At 42.0% G+C, this 21,000-nt stretch overlaps 2 protein-coding genes across 4 annotated transcripts in view; both read left to right on the top strand.

Moving 5' to 3' along the window:
- Positions 1-16,965, top strand: part of ddr2a (discoidin domain receptor tyrosine kinase 2a) — a 29,955-nt gene extending 12,990 nt beyond the window's left edge. The window contains exons 2-17 of one of the 3 annotated variants that reach the window (XM_053429896.1): positions 1,546-1,659; positions 7,584-7,686; positions 8,308-8,539; positions 8,798-8,945; positions 9,957-10,059; positions 10,985-11,168; positions 11,261-11,501; positions 11,756-11,821; positions 12,681-12,817; positions 13,015-13,174; positions 13,268-13,500; positions 13,891-14,018; positions 14,141-14,338; positions 14,428-14,662; positions 14,792-14,941; positions 15,267-16,965. In XM_053429896.1, coding sequence (XP_053285871.1) covers positions 1,578-1,659; positions 7,584-7,686; positions 8,308-8,539; positions 8,798-8,945; positions 9,957-10,059; positions 10,985-11,168; positions 11,261-11,501; positions 11,756-11,821; positions 12,681-12,817; positions 13,015-13,174; positions 13,268-13,500; positions 13,891-14,018; positions 14,141-14,338; positions 14,428-14,662; positions 14,792-14,941; positions 15,267-15,398 — 2,532 coding nt within the window. In that variant the 5' untranslated portion in view covers positions 1,546-1,577 and the 3' untranslated portion in view covers positions 15,399-16,965. Of the gene's footprint in view, positions 1-1,545; positions 1,660-7,583; positions 7,687-8,307; positions 8,540-8,797; positions 8,946-9,956; positions 10,060-10,984; positions 11,169-11,260; positions 11,502-11,755; positions 11,822-12,680; positions 12,818-12,963; positions 13,175-13,267; positions 13,501-13,890; positions 14,019-14,140; positions 14,339-14,427; positions 14,663-14,791; positions 14,942-15,266 lie in introns of all 3 variants that reach the window. The other 2 variants (XM_053429895.1, XM_053429894.1) reach the window with 2 other exon arrangements.
- Positions 16,966-17,135: 170 nt separating this feature from the next.
- On the top strand, positions 17,136-20,824 carry hsd17b7 (hydroxysteroid (17-beta) dehydrogenase 7). Its single transcript, XM_053429893.1, has 9 exons — positions 17,136-17,236; positions 17,532-17,738; positions 17,873-17,965; positions 18,098-18,212; positions 18,928-19,122; positions 19,219-19,332; positions 19,443-19,499; positions 20,270-20,368; positions 20,454-20,824. Exons 1-9 carry the CDS (start codon positions 17,202-17,204, stop codon positions 20,547-20,549), a joined length of 1,011 nt encoding a protein of 336 aa, XP_053285868.1. The 5' UTR covers positions 17,136-17,201; the 3' UTR covers positions 20,550-20,824.
- The last annotated feature ends 176 nt before the right edge of the window (positions 20,825-21,000 follow it).

The raw sequence follows: 21,000 nt of genomic DNA, 5'->3' as shown, positions 1-21,000 counted from the left end.
TCCAAACCAAAGTGCTGCAGCTCTGAGCGGTACGAGGCTGATCCTGCTGTTTTTTCAATGGTGAGATGTCAGGAAAATGTTGTTTTTGGCCTGTGATGACGACCAGGAAACACACACACAGTGAAAATTCCCACAGTGCTCTGGTAGCTTTGTTTTGTGTCATGTGTAATTCAATTTAGATAACCCTGCTTTGCTGCTATATTTTAAGGTTTACACTGGAGCGTGTTGCCTGCACAACATTTATTTAGTGGATCAAATCAACATATTAAAAGTGACAACCGCAGACTAAAGGAAAGAAGCATTAATGAATAATTAAATAATAACAGTGATAACTAGACGAAAAAATAACTTATAACTACGTTATTAGCAAAAAGGAGAACCTTTAAGATATTTTACAGTGTGGCAGTTTAAACGTTGCTCTGATGCACTCTCCAATAGACCTGATCTCCGAAAGTCATGATATATCCCCTGTTAGTATAACTGAAACTTGTATTCTTTTTTTTTATTTAACGTTGCAAGACAAGAAACAAGAAATTTACAACAAAAAAAGAACATCGAATACAGACCAGTTAAAAGAATGTACAATGATAAAGATATAAAATCATTAGACATTGCCAAAATAGGAATAAAGCAACAAAAAACCCTGCAGGTACAGATTTTTCTTTGTAACTAATAAAATAAATAAATTATGTTGTCATTTTTCAGTTACATAAGGTATGGTTAGTGAAGTGAACAATTAATAGAACCTTGGTTATATAACACCAACATTGAGCAGCAGTAAAAGAGCACTGCTTCTAGTTGTTTTAAGTGAAGCAAACCTTTGCTAATAGGGGTTAAGGCTGCTCCGCCGTGAACACACCCCTGTCTCATTGGAAACGTTTAATTAACAATCCAAACTTTTTACATGAAGAAACCGAAGATGTTTTCATTTTAATGTTTGTCCTTTTTTTTTTTTGTGTGATTTGGACCTTGAAATCGTATATACGAAATATGGAAAGAATCGAATGGTTTTTCTCGGCTGTTTGACCAACGGCTTGTTGGCGCTGCATCCGTCCAGTTGAAGTCATGTCTGTGACTCAGGGTCTCTTTCCCCTCTTCCTCCACAATTTGTCCTTTCATTTATTCTTTCATTCGCTCATTCATTTATGCATTCATTCCTTTTCTCATAATAATAACGAAATAAAAACTCCATATTAATTTCATAAGAACTACTATGTTGTACGTCTGCTGCTGAAATCTCACCACAGTTACTCTTAGGTCCTCTTTCATAAAGTGATAAAGCACAAAATAAATGGAAATGCCATTGTTTTGTGGCAGTTATTATGTCTTTTATTGAGTGAAATAAAAAACATGCTTCCAATTAAAACTCCCGTTTTCCCCTTATATATCTAAACAAATGTTTGGTTCCCATGAATACAGAGACGTAAATACAAAATTAAAGTGTGTGCATGCTGCCGCTAACATTACACACTGAGCTATTTTTTTCTTTCAGCCTTGTGGTCAAACTGACATCATGCGTCCTGCTCTTTCCATCTTCTCTTTTAGATCGGAAGCCAGTGTCTGTGCATGTGTTCGGGATGAAGCACCTGTGGGACGTTCACTTCCTCCTGCTTGTCCTCCTCTGCCTCTTAGGAGCCGTCACATCACAGGTCAACCCAGGTATGTGTGTACAAAAGAGGACACTTTTTATCCTCCAGTTCTTTGGATTTCACTGGCTGTATTCACACGATACACTCAGATGGAATGAGATCATATTCAACACTCTGTGAACACTGCAAAGTGACTTTTCTGACTCCTGGGTTGTGTTTTTTGGGGTTTGCTGCTGCAGTCCGTCAATCCAGACTGCAACTGATTCTGGATAAGTGCTGCTTTGTCGGGGCCATGTGTTCCCCTCCCTCTGGTCTGGCTTCTTTGATCCAAGCATGCACATCTTTCTCCAGCTCTCCCTTTGCCATACGGGTGGTTTTTTGGCGATGTCAATGAAAAGAGACCAATATAAAAAAAATTCTTCAAGGAAATAGAGTAGCAACATTTGGTGGGCAGAGGCAGAGTCAAGAAGGAACCAAAGAGAGGTTTTTGGTTATTGTTGAAATTGTTGAAATACGGCAGATATTTGCCAGTAAAAACCCTGGAGTCGCTACTGTTTTTGATTTCAGTCTGAAAGCCTCTGTCATCGTGCATGGTTTTCTTTCTTGTTGAAAGGATAATGATTGAATAAACTCAGATCCAAACAGTTATTAATAATGGTTCTGTCAAAAAACAGATTTTATAGGTCGGACTGATCTCACTCTGTGCTCAATAATAAAAAATCACTTCCACAACCTCCTGCCTTACTCCACCCCACTTCTACCTTCAAAATAAAAATTTACAACAACTCAGTGTTGTAAATCAACTCCATTTTGATAAAGTTTGAAAATGAAACAACCATGAGGTTATGATGACAACTGTAAAGCTGCACCAGAGGGGTTTTCCACCCAAGAAGGAAAACTACGAACTTAACATTTTTTATGTTTAAACATGAATATATTTCACAACAGCTGTTTTTTCTAGCATTTCTCCATACACTCAATCAATCATGTGCACAAAAACATATACACAGACAGGCCACATGTAAACATATTCTGAAACCTGGCTTGTATTTGTCATTCATGCATTCTTTGAGCCAAAACTAACAGAAATAAAAGAGCTTTTTATTCGGACTTCAAAGAAAGCAAGGGAAGAAACGGGGAGAGTTGAGTGAGATAGAGATCATAGAGTGTGTTTATAAAGGGAGATTTCGAGTAAAATAGAGTGTTCATGCTGTGGTTGCTTTCATGCATGCCTGTATATGTTAATAGCAACATTTCTGACCTCTTTAACGAGACATAAATGTAACATAAGATGCCTTTTTTACATTCAAATTTTTATACACAATCATAGAGACCGTTTTGCATTCAGCAACAAAAAAACGTCAACATGAATATTTATGAGATATCGCTCAACTACACTTAATAAAGAATTTGAGTGTTTGACCCCTGTGGGACTTCTCTCTCTTGACTCTATTCTTCGATGTGTGTGTGTGTTTGTGTGTGTGTGCTCACATGCATATACCCGCGTGCACATGCATGCTGTGGATCCAGCTATCCCACTGGAGTCTGTGGCTAATGCATACCAGACATTCTGACAGCAGGAAAGTCCATTGAAATAAGCTCTGTCTTTCTCCCCAACACTTGTGTGTGTGTATATGTGTCTGTGCGTGTATATGTGTCTGTGCGAGTGTGTATGGTGTGCGCTTCCCAGTACTTGACCACTCATAAGTCATGGAAAGGACTGTTTGTGCATCTGATCATGGTCAAAGTTCAACAAGTTCACCCTCAGATTTGTTTTTAAAATCTGACCGAGGGGATTTCTTCATCGAGAAACCACCAGCGATTTACCTCCAGTGTTAAGAAACCCTCAAATCTCAACCTGCTCTAATATATGGAAGCAGGATATATCCACCTATAATTCTGTCTGATGCTGTAGCGCTGCTGCATCGAGAAGAGGGTCATTTTTCCACAGTCTGGAAATATTCATGGCTGAATTTAGTAGTGCTGAGATGTAGAGTGATGCCAACTTTCCCCTGTTTAAAATTCCCAAGCAGTGGAGTTATACCATCCCTGTCTTCCCCATTTTACTAGTGAGTGGGCGAACTTTATTTCACTGTGGAGAGGGAAGGCGGATGTGTGGACATACAGGCCTGAGCAGAGCAGCCAAATATCATGTAGTGTTATTATTGTGTGGGCTTCTCCTTGTGAGGATGTTTCACATAAAATCCCCAATGAATAGATGAATGCATTAGTATTTTTTCTTTCGATCACCAAACTCTAATGACTTTAAAGTGAGACTAATTTCAAACTGAAGAAATAGTTTTACACTTACCAATCAAAAGCAGAAATGCTGCTCGCCCCATTTAAAACCCCGGGGTTGGGTTGTAGTATGGACGGGCATTCACTCCCTGATTGGTTCTTATCAGCTTATCAACTTCAAGAAATCAAAGCGTTGCTAACACTTCGTTTCAGTAACAGTTCAAAGTCGTCATTGGTTCATGTGAAGAAATCCCTCGTCCTACTCATCACTATTGCTCTCGCTCGTTCTTTGTATTTTCTCTAAGGAATTAACAAACTTCATAGAAGACAATCTGCTTCCTGTTTACACACCAGGAAGCCCAGTGTGCATGAATGGTCTCATACTCAGGTGTGTGGATCGTAGAGATTACTTCTGATACTGAGATGAATATCTTGTCTGGATGCAGATTTTGTTAAGTTAGTGAAAGCAGCAGGTCATAAACCCCGGGGGTTAGAGCGGGTCGTCCTCTACCCAGAAGGTCGGCGAATCGATCCCAGTCTACCCCATCTGCATGCTGCAATGTCCTTGAGCAAGATACTGACCACCCCCCAAATTGCCTCTGATGCCTGAACTGTTCTCATAGTACAAGTGCTGCCCATAGATGCACTGTATGAATGTTTGTGTGAATGGGCGGATGGCAAAAAACTGTACTGTAAAGTGCTTTGTGTTAATGCAGGTGACCCCTTGTAAATTTCATGTCGTTTTTGAGCCATTGTGAGTGTCAAAATATTGATTTGTACAGATTTAAAGCAAGTGACTAATGCCGGTTCGTGAGCTGTGATCCTGCAGTTCCCACTTGTGACTGCAGTGGCCCCTGTTGGCAAGGTACACGATGCCACTTTTAGGAAGCAATAAAGTAGACAGTAAACAAAAAGAAAAACACAACCATAACTTCCCTGACCTGTAACGGACAGGTACTATGTTGCAGACGTGAGCAGCGACTTGCGTGACTGCTCAGTGTGTGTGAGTGTGTTTGGAGTGAGCGGATGGACAGCAAACACTACAGAACAAGCCTGCCTTTCAGTAGTCAGGGTGCGGTAAAATCAAGGAGTTTGGGGGGGTTGGGGTATTGGTCCGTTACTGCTTCATCTCTCTCTCTCTCTCTTTCTCTCCCTCTCTTCCTTAACCACACAAGGCTGGTATTTTTCCACCTTTTCCAGGCTGATATTTTTAGATACTGTGGCCAAATGTGAAGCCTGATGGGTGGTGGGGTTGGTGTGTGTGTGTGTGTGTGTGTGTGTGTCTATGTAGGGGCGGTTAGTCTTCTTATGTGTGTGTGTGTGCGTGTGTGTCTAAAGGCACACCGCTCGCCCCCGAGGTCACCTCTGAGTGGGTTGGGTAGATAAATAAACACGGCAAAAGCCAACATTTGCAAGAGCGGTCATGCATCCGGCACGACACACTGAAACCCCTCTCTCTCTTTCTCTGAATCTCTGTGGGATGTGGTTGAAGACTCTGATAATGACTCTTATTTTCTTCAATTATGTCCCAGGCAATTACTGTGTTTTCCCCCCCAACGGGTGATGCTGCACTGTCTGTGGTCTGCAGCTTCTCTGTATATTTCTGGCAAGGCCTCACAGGAAAAACTACACAACTCATGTCGCCACCTCATACCACATGACATGCACATTATGGCCCCAGCATTTCCTCTAAGAGCTCTGGGCTTTATGACAATGTTTCATGCCAGTGTGGAGACAGGAGATTCAGCACCGTGCTCCCCTCCTTCTCCGTCTCAATGCCTGTTTACACTCTTCACCTCTCTGTGAATTGGGCTGTGCGGAGGAGCGCCAACCACCTCAAACCCCATAACCTCTCCCTGGACTGGGCTGAAACCCTGTAACAGAAGCCCGATATTATCGTTCTAAATGTTCCACTTTATTTCCAAATATTATCCCACTCTGATTTGATTTTGAAACATTTTCTTGGAGATCTCTGTTGTTGCCCTTGAAGCAGGTTTTGACGACTTGTGTTTCACTGCAGCTATGATCCGTGCAGTCTGAGCGCCGCACCTATAATCGAAATGGTTTTTGTAATTGTGATTTCAGCCGAGCTCTCCACTAATATACAGGGAATATGAGACGAGTGAGACGGTTTATGGTTGATGTGGTCTGTTTATAGTGAAGGCGATGTAGTGCGAGGGGTAGAGAGGAGGGAAGGGGTGTAAACAGATAGGGCGATAAATGATGAGGGCTGAGGGGAAAAGGGCTGAGGAACAACGGTTTGAGAGGACAAGATGAAAGAAAGACAGAGGAGGCAAATGTCGACATCTGGAAGAGTTTTTGTTTGTGCCTCTTTCAAACTGTCACGGTGTCACTGCCAAGACTGAGCCTGCATGCGTGTGTATGGTTACATCTACGCCTGCCTTGTGTGCACACGACATATGAGCTGTGTATCAGATCCGGAGCCCTTGTCCAACCCTTCAGGGGTTTCCACATCTTGACTTTTGAGCAAATATTTGGAGGAGATGAAGAGATAATCGCAGGGAGAGAAAAATGGGAGGAAAGACAAAGCAGGAGAGGGACAGAGATGGCCCTGAACCTCCGTCTCTGCTGTTGCTGGCGTCTTCTCAAAGGCTTTTCTGTGAGTCAAGGGGCCGAGTTAACAGGGTCAGGATCCCCTAAACTTCTGCTTCCAGCTCCGTTGCTATCACATATACAGAAATCAAGTTTCTCCAAAGGCTCTTTCATCCACAGATGAGGGCACCTAGTGGTCACATCCTGTTTTGCAGAGTTATCAGTGTTAGACCAAAACAGCCCAACCGTTTAGATAACGTTTAGATGATGGAAAAGTGCCCTTTTACTTTTCCTTGTGGAAACACCCATTCATTCATTCAGAGTCTTGTAAAAGTTAATAGATACCATGCCGGCTGTGTCACGCTCAGTTAACCACGAACCCGCTGAGTCCTAATGGGATGAAGCATTTCTAAATCATGGTTTTAATTTGAATCGAGTCTCGCCACCGAAGGAGACAGAAGAGAGGAGAGAGGGATGAGACCACACAGGAGGTCAGGATGGAGAGGAGACAAAAAAAGTAAGGATGAGGGGGTGTATGCAGGAAACAGAGGGCACATTGCTTCTATTGACCACACAGTGGAGGCGTGATGGACTCAGACCAGACAGTTTTACCACACACACACACACACACACACACACACACACACACACACACACACACACACACACACACACACACACACACACACACACACACACACACACACATGTTTGTGATACCAATGCTATTTGAATTGGCACTCAATGGATCCAGCTTATTATTTCAATGAAGCAACCACAATTTGAGAGCGAAGAGTGTGTAGTGATCATGTGTGTGTTTGAGTATGTGTGTGTGTGTGTGTGTGTGTTCTCTCACCCCACTGCTTCACCCAGCATCATTAGGAGCTGGGAGTTCTGTCGTAGAAATGTCTGAGTGTGTCTGGTGAATATTTGAGTATGGGTTTAGAATTTTCTGCACCCACCAGATGTGTGGTTGGTCTGATACAAGTAAGTGTATAGCGGGCGGCATGTCTCACAGTGTGTTAATACAGGTAAAAAACAGATGAAATTAAAAAAGCTGATGACACTACTTGTTATTAGTCACTTATTTTACCTTGTGGTAAATAGTGTTTATGGCAGAACAAACAGTGGATGTCGGTCTTGTTGTTTTTTGATGACCTCTATTACAGTTTTGATGTTCACTAGTGTTTATTTGTGTCTCAGGTGTGTGTCGGTATCCTCTGGGCATGTCAGGAGGGCAGATACAGGATGAGGACATCTCCGCCTCCAGCCAGTGGTCTGAATCCACCGCCGCTAGATATGGAAGGTCAGTCACACACGCACACACACACACACACGCACACACACAAACACACACACACACACACACACACACACACACACACACACACACACACACAGACACACACACACACTTTACAGTGTGTTTGCCCTATAATGAGTGTATGGGTGCAAGGTGCCAGTGCCTGTTTATTTGCAGTTAACCACAATCTGGGGTATCAGTTCAACCTACAGCCACATGGTTAGGAAGCCTATACATATGTGTGTGTGTGTTGCAAAACTTGGGTGGCCGTCACTCAGTATCAGGATAATGATGTTATACACATTCTCCATCCATTCTGGCTGTGTTTTCAGTTCTGCCCAGCTCCCTCTCTCCCGTGCCAGCCCCTCGCCCCAAAATGAACAGTTAAAGAAAAATTTACAATGCAGCCTTTCACCCAGGTGTTTCCATAACAGGATTTAAAAACTGAAACCCACCACCAAATTCCCTTTTACTTTCCTCTCACCATTCCAATTCCATCCTGTCCCAATAGTTCTTCTGCCACGCTCTTTTCCCTTTCCTGCTGTAATTCTTCTGCGGCCGTCCATCCACCCACTGTTCATCCCTCAATCGTCCCTCCCCCCCTTTCCATTCATCTCTCTCCAGGCTGGACTTCGAGGAGGGCGATGGTGCGTGGTGTCCGGAAATAACAGTTGAGCCAGACAGCCTGAAGGAGTTCCTCCAGATTGACTTGCGCTCGCTCCACTTCATCACCCTTGTGGGAAGCCAGGGTCGACACGCTGGAGGCATCGGCAATGAGTTCGCCCAGATGTACAAGATCAAGTACAGCCGTGACGGGAGCCGCTGGATCTCGTGGAGGAACAGACAGGGCAAGCAGGCAAGTCAATCCACCAATCAGTAAACTGGTTGGTTTAGATGTTACTGTATGATGTACTTCAAGATTTATGACAAACTTCTGATAAAGATCTGTCTTCAGGTTTTGATTTCATGGCATTTAGTTACTTTCACCAGATATGAATGTATTTATATAAACAATAGAGGAAACTTATTCAACTAAATCCATATTTTTCATTATGATATAAAGGGGCCATTTCTTCTCAGTCATTTGTGAGTTTGTTTCTGTGTTTGTTTGCAGGTGATTGAAGGAAACAGAAACGCCTATGACATTGTACTAAAGGACCTCGAGCCGCCCATCATCGCTCGCTTTGTCCGCTTCATGCCCGTCACAGACCACTCCATGAATGTCTGCATGAGAGTGGAGCTCTACGGCTGTGAATGGCTGGGTAAGAAGTGAGAGAGGACTGACAAGAATATAGAGAGCATATGTAAGGACTGATGAGTGTAGAGAGAGGACACGTAAGGACTGATGAGTTTATAGAGAGGACACATTAAGACTGATGAGGGCATAGAGAGGACACATAAAGACTGATGAGGGCATAGAGAGGACACATAAAGACTGATGAGGGCATAGAGAGGACACATAAAGATGATGAAGTATAGAGAGGATACGTAAGGACTGACAGGGGTATAGAGAGGACACGTAAAGACTGATAGGGTTATAGAGAGGACACATAAGGACTGCTAGGGGTATGGAGGGAGAGGACACATAAGGACTGATTTGTGTATAGAGAGGACACATAAGGACCGATGAGGGTATAGAGAGGACACATAAGGACTGATGAGGGTATAGAGAGGACACGTAAAGACGGATGAGGGTATAGAGAGGATACGTAAGGACTGATGAGGGTATAGAGAGGACACATAAGGACTGATGAGGGTATAGAGAGGATACGTAAGGACTGATAGGGGTATAGAGAGGACACATAAGGACTGATGAGGGTATAGAGAGGATACGTAAGGACTGATGAGGGTATAGAGAGGACACATAAGGACTGATGAGGGTATAGAGAGGACACGTAAGGACTGATAGGGGTATAGAGAGGACACATAAGGACAGATGATGGTATAGAGAGGACATTTATGGACTGATAGGGGTATCACCCTTCACATTTACAGTACATTCCCATTTAGAGTCAATTTAGAGTGTTTCAATTAATCTATTCCCAACCTGCATGTCTTTGGGACAAATAAATGCATCTTAATCTTTGGACTGTGGGAGGAAGCCAGACTACCACTGGGCTGCCCCACAACAATAATAACAGAATGCATTTTTCTTCACGTATTAGACACCTCCCCACTTCTGTTCTTTTCCTTTCATGCTCACTTTAATCTCAAATTTCCCAGCATTTTCAGTTCGAAGTGTTGGACTCATCAAAAAAAACATTGCTTTACAGATGGTCTTGTGTCATACAACGCTCCAATAGGAGAACAGATGAGCTCGCCTGCTTACCCTGTTTATCTCAACGACTCTGTCTATGACGGAGCTGTCATCCACAGGTATGTGTGTTTTACTGTGTGTGCTGTGTTCTCACACCACTGAACTGCTTCACCACTGCTCTTATCCTCTATCACCACCCTCAGATTTAGGTTTTACTGCAGAATTTGCTGTGGTGTATTTTTGCCAGGTTTTATGTGAAAATAGGAAAATAGGAAACAAAAATTAAATATGAAAGATACTTTAAGCACCAGGGGAGGGATTGTGCAATAGGTTCCAAGGAAACACTAGAGGCTGGATTGTGCAATGTACAGTTAGTCCATTATTTGCCAAGAGAAGTTAAAGTGTCATTCTCACCTCTTTGTTGCCTGGTCACCATGGTGAAAGCAAAGAGTCAGATGGTGGGGAGTGGGTCATGGTGGTTTACTGTGAAGCAATACCTCATGGGAATGACTGAGTCAAACATGTCTACAAAGTTTCAACACTGCAATGAACAACTCAGAGTCTCATTGGCGCTTGGATTAGGATATGGTGAATAATGTCCTCCATGACACAGGCCTCAGAAACACTACAGAGGGAAAAGAAAATGGCCCGTATTACAATATCTCAGCCAACAGTAGGAGTGAGGGATTGGTATAGTAATGCTGCCCTCTAGTGTTGAGTAGTTGTGCCGTTAAAACTATTTGACAAAACCGGCTCAGAGATATCAATCCACTGAACATGTCAGATTTGTTTAAATCAAGACCCATGAATGAATGCCCTATCTCACAATGTTAAAGAAATAAAAAAATACAGTCCTGGATCCACTCCATGATCCAAATCTTCTCCAAAACATAATGTGTTCTTCTCCGGCCAATATCAAGTTTCATGATAATCTGCCAAGTAGTTTTTGCATAACCCTGTTTACTAACTAACAGACAGACACATGACAGGCTGTGATGCCATCTGTGTTTTCTACCAATTACCTCTTATCTGTGTTTTTCTCAGCATGACAGAGGGCTTGGGTCAGCTGACCGATGGGGTGTGTGGTCTGGACGATTTTACACACAGTCACGTCTACAACGTGTGGCCCGGGTACGACTACGTGGGCTGGAACAACGAAAGTTTCCCCAGTGGATATGTTGAAATCATGTTTGAGTTTGACCGGACGCGAAACTTCACCACCATGAAGGTGATATACCACAAGATCATCCTTTCACAAAAGTTCAGTTTTACATCTCTCTTCATTTCTAAAACACTCCCCTCAATGTGTCCCGGGTCCAGGTCCACTGCAACAACATGTTTTCCCAGCACGTCAAGGCTTTCCGTCAGGTGGTGTGTTACTTCCGCTCTGAGTCGGACTGGGAGGCCTCGCCACTCTCCTTCAGCCCTGTGGTGGATGAGAAGAATCCCAGCGCTCGATTTGTCACAGTCAACCTAGCCAATCACATGGCCAGTGCCATCAAATGCCAGTTCTACTTCGCTGATGCCTGGATGTTGTTCAGTGAGATCACTTTCCAGTCAGGTACTGAAGAATTGTGTGCACAATATGTATGTGCTCATTGTATATTCTTAGGTTTTATTATTTTCAATATTGTCACATTTGATGAGCACAAGTGATGCTTGTGTAATATCCTATTTTCAAACAATATGTTTAAGAATTAACATCACTAACTAAAAAGGAACTATTAAAGCAATTTTTTATGTAATCTAGAAATGATTTAATTATTCAAATCCATAATTTGTCTCTGCTCAGCTCTGTACCATCTGCCCTTTCAGACACAGCCATGTACAACACAACTCTGGCTCCACCCAAGACTGGACTGCCACCCAACATACAACCAGGTTAGTGACCTCAAGACCCACACACCCAAGTCTGTACAACTAATACTAGACGGATAGAGGTTTCAGTTAATAATCCTGCATTATTTTTGACAATGGACAATATGTCATTTGACCAACATGGCCACACAAATATAACGTGTAAAAACTGTTCAGGATGTCCCCAATCCATTTTTCTATTGATAGTTTTTAATGTGGAGTCCTCACACTGGAGAAGTGATAAAAGATAAAGGATACTCAAACTAGAAAGCATGAAGCCTTAATAGGGCCACTTTTTGATGTGCTTTTAAATACATTGAATTGTTGTCCAACTTTGCCCATATTGCATACTTTAATCACACTAAATGCTAAAAAAAGAGGTCATGCTGTATGTAGTACACACTGTGTAGCATTAGTATGTTGCATAGATTCACAACTCTTTATAACTCGGTACAGCAGGAAAAGCACAGATGTTACTGCGGCTCTGTCTTATTCAGTCATTTTTAACTTTAATGTATAAACCTTCATCTTTCTCACCGTGACATTTAAATATATCTCTACAATAAGAATTTTAAATTAGCAAAAGACGCATGTGGGGAACTAATCCTGATAAACTGGTTCTGCATGATGTGGGTGTGTCGGTAAGTCCTATCACTTTGGGCTGACACACCTCAATGAAAAACAACTATGGTTAATATTAAACCTGTTAGATAAGCCAAATGATCTGCTTGTGATTGACTTTTCTTAAAAGTTTTTTTAATTCAGTGTTTGAATGTGTACATGCTTCAGGACGGGTCTGATTTAATTGCAGATATACTGTTTGATCCCTCTTATCCACATCCTATCATTAAAAATGTATCTGTGTCTCCCTGCCCCTCCACAGAAGATGACCCGACCCACAAAATAGATGACAGCAACACCAGGATTCTGATTGGTTGTTTAGTGGCCATAATCTTCATCCTCGTGGCCATCATCGTCATCATCTTGTGGAGGCAGGTGTGGCAGAAGATGCTGGAGAAGGTGAGCTCACCAATTGGTCAAAAGCTACACCAACAAAAATACTTGAAAAATACTATCGATTTTGCACATTTTCAATTAGATTCCTGAGTTCTCCTTCGGGAGGTGATTAGACCTGTTCCTTCACCCCCACATCCTTTATTCTGTAGGCCTCTCGTCGGATGCTGGACGATGAACTAACTGCTAGTTTGTCAATACAGAGCGAGACGTTCGCCTACAACCACAACCAGTCGAGCACGACCAGTGAACAGGAGTCCAACTCCACCTACGAGCGCATCTTCCCCCTTGGTCCAGACTACCAGGAGCCGTCACGCCTCATATGTAAGCTGCCAGAGTTTTCACAGAGCTCGGAGGAGCCTGGTAGGTGGACATGCACGTCTGCTTGCATATATACACATCAATTAAAAAAGATATTCACAATAAACATGCTAAATCTTGTCTAATGTGTTCCAGCTTCTACCAGCACAGCAGCATCTAAATCCACCATAGCTACTATCGTCCAGGATGGGGCCCCTCACTATGCAGAGGCAGACATTGTGAACCTGCAAGGTGTGACAGGGGGCAACACGTATGCCATCCCGGCTTTGGCCATGGACCTGCTGTCAGGGAAGGACGTCGCAGTGGAGGAGTTCCCTCGAAAACTGCTCACCTTCAAAGAGAAGCTGGGAGAGGGCCAGTTTGGAGAGGTGTGTGTGTTCGTACCAGACTTCTAAAGATTTATTTAAAAAAAAAAGAAAAGAAATAGTAATAAGGATAACAATTATAAACTGTATTTCTGTAGATGCTTTCAAAACCAGAGTTACAATGTGCTTTACAAAATAAAGTGCAGACTAGCAAATAATAGAAAACTCCGATCATAATCAGCGACACAATCAGACAAAACAGATATGAGAACAACCTTAAAAACATAAAATGAAAATATGAAGAAAAAAAATTAAAATAAAGTTATACTTAAAACTGCCTACACACATAATTATAACCTGAATATGTAAAAATTCTTGAGATATTGTATGTTGTGATTTAAAAATGAAATCCTCTCGTCTCCTCTCCTCTCCTCTCCTCTCCTCTCCTGTCAGGTGCATCTGTGTGAAGCAGATGGAATGCAGGAGTTCATGAATAAAGAGTTTTTATTTGACATCCCAGAGGACGTGCCAGTTTTAGTGGCGGTGAAGATGCTCCGTTCAGATGCTAACAAAAATGCCAGGTAGCGACTTGGTGCCTCATTTAGCCTGTTTCCTGTACTATAAATATGACATTGATATAATTCTGAATTGAATCTGTGTAAAATAAGTCACTTAACTTAAGCATATGATTTTATCTTGGTAGGAATGACTTCCTGAAAGAGATAAAGATCATGTCGCGTCTGAAGGACCCCAACATCATTCGCCTCCTAGCTGTGTGCATCTACAGCGACCCGCTGTGTATGATCACAGAGTACATGGAGAACGGAGATCTCAACCAGTTTCTGTCCCGCCACGAACCCGAGGGACAGCTCGCTCTGCTCAGCAACGCACCTACTGTCAGGTGAGTAAGTGGCTGCTGTAAATACATGCATACACCTCTTTTATTTTCCTTCACAACCAATTCAACTATATCTTCTCTCTCATTCCCAGCTTCAGTAATCTGTGCTACATGGCCACTCAGATAGCATCAGGGATGAAGTACCTCTCCTCTCTAAATTTTGTCCATCGGGACTTAGCCACGCGAAATTGCCTGGTGGGCAAGAAGTACACGATAAAGATAGCTGACTTTGGCATGAGCAGGAACCTGTACAGCGGTGACTACTACCGCATCCAGGGCAGAGCCGTGCTGCCTATACGCTGGATGTCGTGGGAGAGCATCCTGCTGGTGAGGACTCATACTTGAGCTATAAAGAAACACGTTCACAATCATGTTTGTGCAGCGCCCCCTGTGTACAATTGTCAAAAGATATATGCAGACACTGCTGCTCGCTCTTTACACCCTCTTGTATTGCAGGGTAAATTCACCACAGCTAGTGATGTTTGGGCCTTCGGGGTGACCCTGTGGGAGATACTGAACTTCTGCAAAGAGCAGCCGTACTCTCAGCTCACTGATGAGCAGGTGATAGAGAACACAGGGGAGTTTTTCAGGGACCAGAAAAGACAGGTGAGTGCCATTACAACCATTACAAATATAAACTAGATTGCCACTCAGTAGAGCTCATACCTTCGCCAAGGCCAAACAGTCCTTGTAAATTCAATCAAGATGCAGCCAAATTTCACACACTTCTAATAATCAGTCCTTGAATCAGAACCACAAATTACTCGCCCTATCTCACAATGTTAGAGATGGTGAAATGAAAATCCTAGATCCGACCTCTGATCCGGATCTGCAGCATAATTTAATAGATTCCGACCTATACAGTATCCTTTCACCAATCTGTTCTGTTGTTTTTGCAAAACAAACAAACTTCCCTCCTTATCGTCTCTAGATCTACTTGCCTCAGCCTGTGCTGTGTCCAGACTCGCTCTACAAGATCATGCTGAGCTGCTGGAGGAGGAACACCAAAGAACGGCCCTCTTTCCAGGAAATACACCAAGCCCTCCTGGAAATACAGCCTTAAGCCGGGGCTACGTTTTCAGACAGTGATTCCCAGGCTGCTCCTCTCTGGAAGAAGTGGTGCTCGACTAAAAAGGGGAGAGACACTCCAGGTTCAATTTGTCTTGTCTTGGGGGTGAGAGCCACCTTTGGGCTACAAGCTACGATCTGGGAAACACTGTTCCATGGACTTAACACACCTCAAAGATGGACTAGCAGAGACATTTTGTGTGTGTGTCAGTTTGAATTTAATCAGCACAATCACATTGGACAAGATGTCTTATAGAAAGGCAGATATTCTTAAGAAAATCAATTCTGTGTAGTTGTACACCAACCCTGAAAAACACACATGAAACAAAGATGATTACGGTTGTGTGGGGACACATGTTGTGCAAGTCAGAATTAAATGTAGCAAGTGACCTACGGCACTTTTGAAAATAAAATGTTAATTTTGTTGATACAAGTTTAGAGTTCCCAATTTGCCCCTGTGCTCGGTAAACAAACGTTGTGGAAGAACTTTCTTCTTGAGGACTGCTTGAATGTAGAAGGAAAAAGTGCAGAAATCCATTACTGTTACATTTCATTATATTTCAAGTGTTTCATCTCAGTCGCTCAGACAAACCTCCACACGTTTTTTAAACAAGAACATTAGTCTTTCTCATCTCCCTCCATTTTTCCTACAGTGATCTGAACACGACATGTATATGCCTGTGTATATTCAATAGATAAGTCTAAATCTCAAATATCAATATTTTGTATTTTATATTTATATGTTCCTATGTGTCTGTTCTGGTTATGTTTTGTGTATTAATATGCTTTTAAAGTTGATGTGTGTGAAATATCATGTCATTTACTTTGTCAAACAAAATCAGGAATCCAGGCTGTGCTGTGTTGGTTACTAGTATGTTTTCAGTCTGTTTCATTGAAGAGATGTCACTGAGTGTGTTGTGGATGTTGAATAAGAGAAAGTAAATGTCTTTTAAAAGAGGAATGGAGAAGAACATTGAATTATAAATCATGACTTACGACTGCTGCAGATCACACAGTGGTTTAGCTCATTCAAACACATCCTAAGGACTCATCAATGGGAATTAGTTATCAGCAGTCAACTTGCTCTCTGTTACTGATCTATGTGTTTACCTGTGTTTTTCCATATGGAATAAAGCTTTGTGTTCTTTCTTTTACTCCAATAGCTTGAACTGCATACTGCATACCACTGTTTGAGCTACCTGGCCTATATTTACAGTTTCTGCACTCTTATCAGAGGCCTTTGTCCCAATTACCTCGTACGTTAAAGACACTTCTATCCATGGCGCATGGCGTCTCAGCCTTTATCTTTCACTACTTTACAGTCTCATGTACTATCTGGTTTGAAGACAAATTCCTAAGTCAATTCATGGCATTTACGTCTTCTCAGTGTCATAAATGAGTGTAGAGCTGCAAAAATGTTATTGCACCCAAATAAGTCATATTTTTTAGTTTTTTTTAAAACTTTGTACTAAATTTTTTAATGAGAATGTTTTTTTAAAATATAAACTAAAGTTGTACATTGATGGACAAATTACAAAATAAAACTTAAACAGGGAAGTGGATACCTCTCTCTGTGTGAGCTGCTGTCTTATTCATGAGGGTTGTTAATGTATACTGTGTGGGCGGTGCTTGAAGCTGACCAGAATGGTGTCAGGATCTCATTGGCTGGATCTCGCTGGAGTGTCCAGTCACGGGACGAAGGTGGAGACGAGACCGACACACATGGACCAGACACAGAACTTGTTGCATGTTAAGGACATTTGTCTGTAAAATTTGTTTCCAGTTTTGACCTGAGAAGATGAATAAGGTTGTTTTGGTGACGGGAGCAAATAGGTAATGACTGTATTTGTTGTTGTTGTTGTACACCTGAAGTCTGGCATCTCAAGTGGAAAAAGCGAATCACTTTCTCTCAATATCTTCAATCCTATTTTAGGATGTGTTTAGTATTTCATTCTATTATTTACATATTGGTTATTTATTTGCCTCTTTGAAATTTCTATAAAAATATTCTATAAAAAAGCCAGTTATTTTACTTTTAGTACAAGAATGTGCCATGAACTATTATCTTGAACATTGAGGTACTGTGTGCTTATAGTAATACGTGTCCATGCTATGTGTCTCCCTGCAGTGGCATCGGCCTGGCGCTTTGCGAGCGTCTCCTCTCGCAGGACTCGGAAGACCTGCAGCTGGTACTGGCCTGCAGGAACATGCGTCGGGCTCAGGGCGCTCGCGCTGCTCTCCTCACGTCTCACCCCAAGGCTCAAGTGGCCCTGCTGCAGCTGGACACCAGCAGCATCTCCTCTGTCATCAGCGCTGCAGGGGAGGTCAAGCTCAGGTAGTAGGAAGGCCTCACACATGCAGACACACACATACAATCATTCACGGATTTGAATAACAAGGAACAGATCCTTTTTGTGTGTGTTAGAAAGCAACTAAATACATATCTGTGCCTTTGCTTGTCATCTGCAGGTATAACCGATTAGATTACCTCTACCTGAACGCAGGAATCATGCCAAACCCACAGTTTGATGTAAAAGCCTTTTTCAAAGGCCTCTTCTCAAGGTATGTTATTGATTTTAGATGCTCCTGAGTCATGAAGCTCCTCCATGTCACTACATGTGATGGAGTTTTATAATCTGACCCATCCTAAATGCTTCAGTCATATACATTATTTCTATGATGCTTCTATTTCAGCAATGTTGTTACCATGCTTGCTACCGGTGCGGGGATTCTGACGCAGAAGGACGACGTCACCTCTGATGGCCTGCAAGAAGTTTTTGCAACCAACCTGTTTGGTCATTTCCTACTAGTCAGTTACATCTACTTTGTCGAACCAAATAATCTTTAGGTCTGATTCACACGTAGAACTAATGCACATTCCCTTCATTTCTCTTCTCAGCTGTTTGCCCTTGTGGACCAAATATAGGTGATACTTGAACCGACTGTCACTGATCAGTGACGCTCATTAAAAATTAACAGTGTTCCAGCCATAAGGTCACTGCAGACACTTTTCTGCTTAGTGTGCGTTTGCAGGGGAATTCTGTCCGTCATAGCAACTTGCCATCAAAGAGGAACCTGATCAAAAGATCAGAAATTTATCTTTATTGCTAATTCGATTTTTAGACAGTTACAGAAAACTAACTTTCAGAAGGGTCCTTAAAGTCAACTAAGTTTAGGGGAATTTACATATGCTGATTAGTTTCATTCACCTTAAAGGGCATGTTGTGTACATGAAAAAAGATGCTATATTATTGTCCATGCTGCTTGTAAGCTATATCTTAAGAGTTTGTTCAAGATGTGAAAGTGAATTCATATTTGAAAGAATTACATTTCACCTGTTTCTCATATAGATAAAACAATTTAATCAGCAGGATGCCACATTCTGTCACCTTCAAATACAAATTGCATCGGAAACCAAAGCACATTTTTCCTTGCTTTGTTATTTAGAACTATAGCTGAACTAAGGCTAAATTACTTATCATGATGACGTGATGTTGCCATGTGCCCTCTGTGTTGTGGCCCAGATAAGGGAGCTGGAGCCAGTTCTGTGCCACACAGGTCGGACCTCACAGCTGATCTGGACCTCCTCCATTAATGCCCACCGCTCAGCTTTCAACCTTGAGGACGTACAGCACCTGAGAGGCACCCAGCCCTACAGCTCCTCCAAATATGCCTCCGACCTGCTCAGCCTGGCGCTCAACACACACTACAACAAACAGGTCATCTCTCACACACATCACATGTTGTGTTGCGTATGTCTCATACCTTTTAAAAGGCTTTGATGATCGAGATCCTTCTGCCTTTTTGCTTTCCAGGGTTTGTTCTCATCTGTGATTTGTCCTGGTTTTGTGATGACCAGTCTGACCTACGGCATCCTGCCCTCTTTCCCAGCATTCCTCTGGACCCTGCTAATGCCTCTCTTTTGGCTTGTGAGTGCAGCTCGCAATATAAATTACTGACGCACATCTCCTCCTCCAGTTAATATTGTGTGTATGAAATCAGTTTTTGAGTCATTTGCTTTCATCTCTCATGATCACAGATAAGAATGTTCACCAACAATTTCACCCTGACCCCTTATAATGGAGCTGAAGCCCTGGTATGTAAAATAAAATCTCTAATAACGTGAAAAAGTGAGTTTTAGAACAACTCCAGTTCCGGAAGTATATTTCCCATTCAATTACTCCAGTAACATTTTGTAAAATTCCTTTAATCCTGGAAACAGGCCAACCAGCTTAGCAGTGGATTGTGACAATAACACATTTGATTCGTAGCAAAAAAAAACTGGAAAACAGAAGAAAAAAAAAAGGCAAAGATACAAGAGTGTGTACATAATTATTTAAAGAGGGAAGGAATACATAAACCTTTGCAAACAATCCAATGACTTCCAGTGTGTATTCTTAAATTTTACCTTATTAAATAGTGTTGCAATAAATTAGCGTTTGCCGTGTATGTATGTAATGTATAATGTATTAACTAATTTAGTAACCCGGAATGATCTGATCACAGCAAACATGATTCTAGAGGTTGTGGTAACCATTTCCATGGAAACAGCAAGCTCCACCAATCTTAGACTTCGCTGTCACTTCTGAGGATTGTGGGTAGTGTAGTTGTCTTTTTTGACATTGCAGATAAAACACTTGTTTTTTTTTAAATATAGTTGATATCATATGGAGTCGTGCTTCCACAGGAGTAGATAACATTGTTTCATTATCTCGTCACTTATAGTAAATCTACCTTGGATGGTTACAATATTGTCTGATGATCAAGATCTCTATTCAGACAATGAATCAGACTTCTACTTCCGGAAATATGTTGTTGAGCTCTATATCTATAAAAAAATGTCTGTATTGCTGCTCTCTCCTGTAGTTTTGGTTGTTTAAGCAAAATCCTGAATCACTGGACCCACAAGTGAAGTACCACAGCTTAACATCTGGACTGGGCAACAACTACACACAACCACGGAAGGTGCAGCTAAAACAATTTTTACGTTTAGATAGTCATGTCAAGTAGTTCACAGTCTGAGTTTTGTTTCTCCTGGACCTCTTTTCAGATGGACGTCGATTTGGAAACGTCAGAGGTCTTTTATGACAAATTACTGCAACTGGAAAGTGACGTAAGGAAGAAGCTGAAGGAAAAACAAATATAACCAACCCCACATCTTTGACAGTGGTCCTGCAGGATCTGGATCATCTTGATGGATATCACTCAGTTCTGTGAAAGAAAGATTTTACTTCTGCAGCACGCACACTGTCAGACTTTACAGAATTAACCATCCTCCATGGACATCTGAAATCAAAACAAATTGCAGTGACTGCAATTATTTGAAGTTTAATTTAGCTGTTTGCATCTGTTTTATCTGTATCGTGCTAAAAAATAAAATGTCTGCCGTGATGGCTTGGCAGAGAGCTGAGGAGAACAACACCGTTTTGCAATTAGGCATACTTGAATGGTGGACCACTACGCGGTGCAAGAGGGACTATATCCAACAATGTTGTTAATCCCGTGATCCCCGCGACAACCTGCGGTGCAGTCTGACAGCAGACTGTCAGTGTCATCCCAGAAGTTAACGTAAGTGGTCTGAGTGAGCCCCTGTGCTG

The sequence above is a fragment of the Pleuronectes platessa genome, chromosome 9 (assembly GCF_947347685.1).
Source record: "Pleuronectes platessa chromosome 9, fPlePla1.1, whole genome shotgun sequence".
Taxonomy (NCBI): Eukaryota; Metazoa; Chordata; class Actinopteri; order Pleuronectiformes; family Pleuronectidae; genus Pleuronectes; species Pleuronectes platessa.
This window is presented reverse-complemented; position numbering and strand designations above follow the sequence as displayed.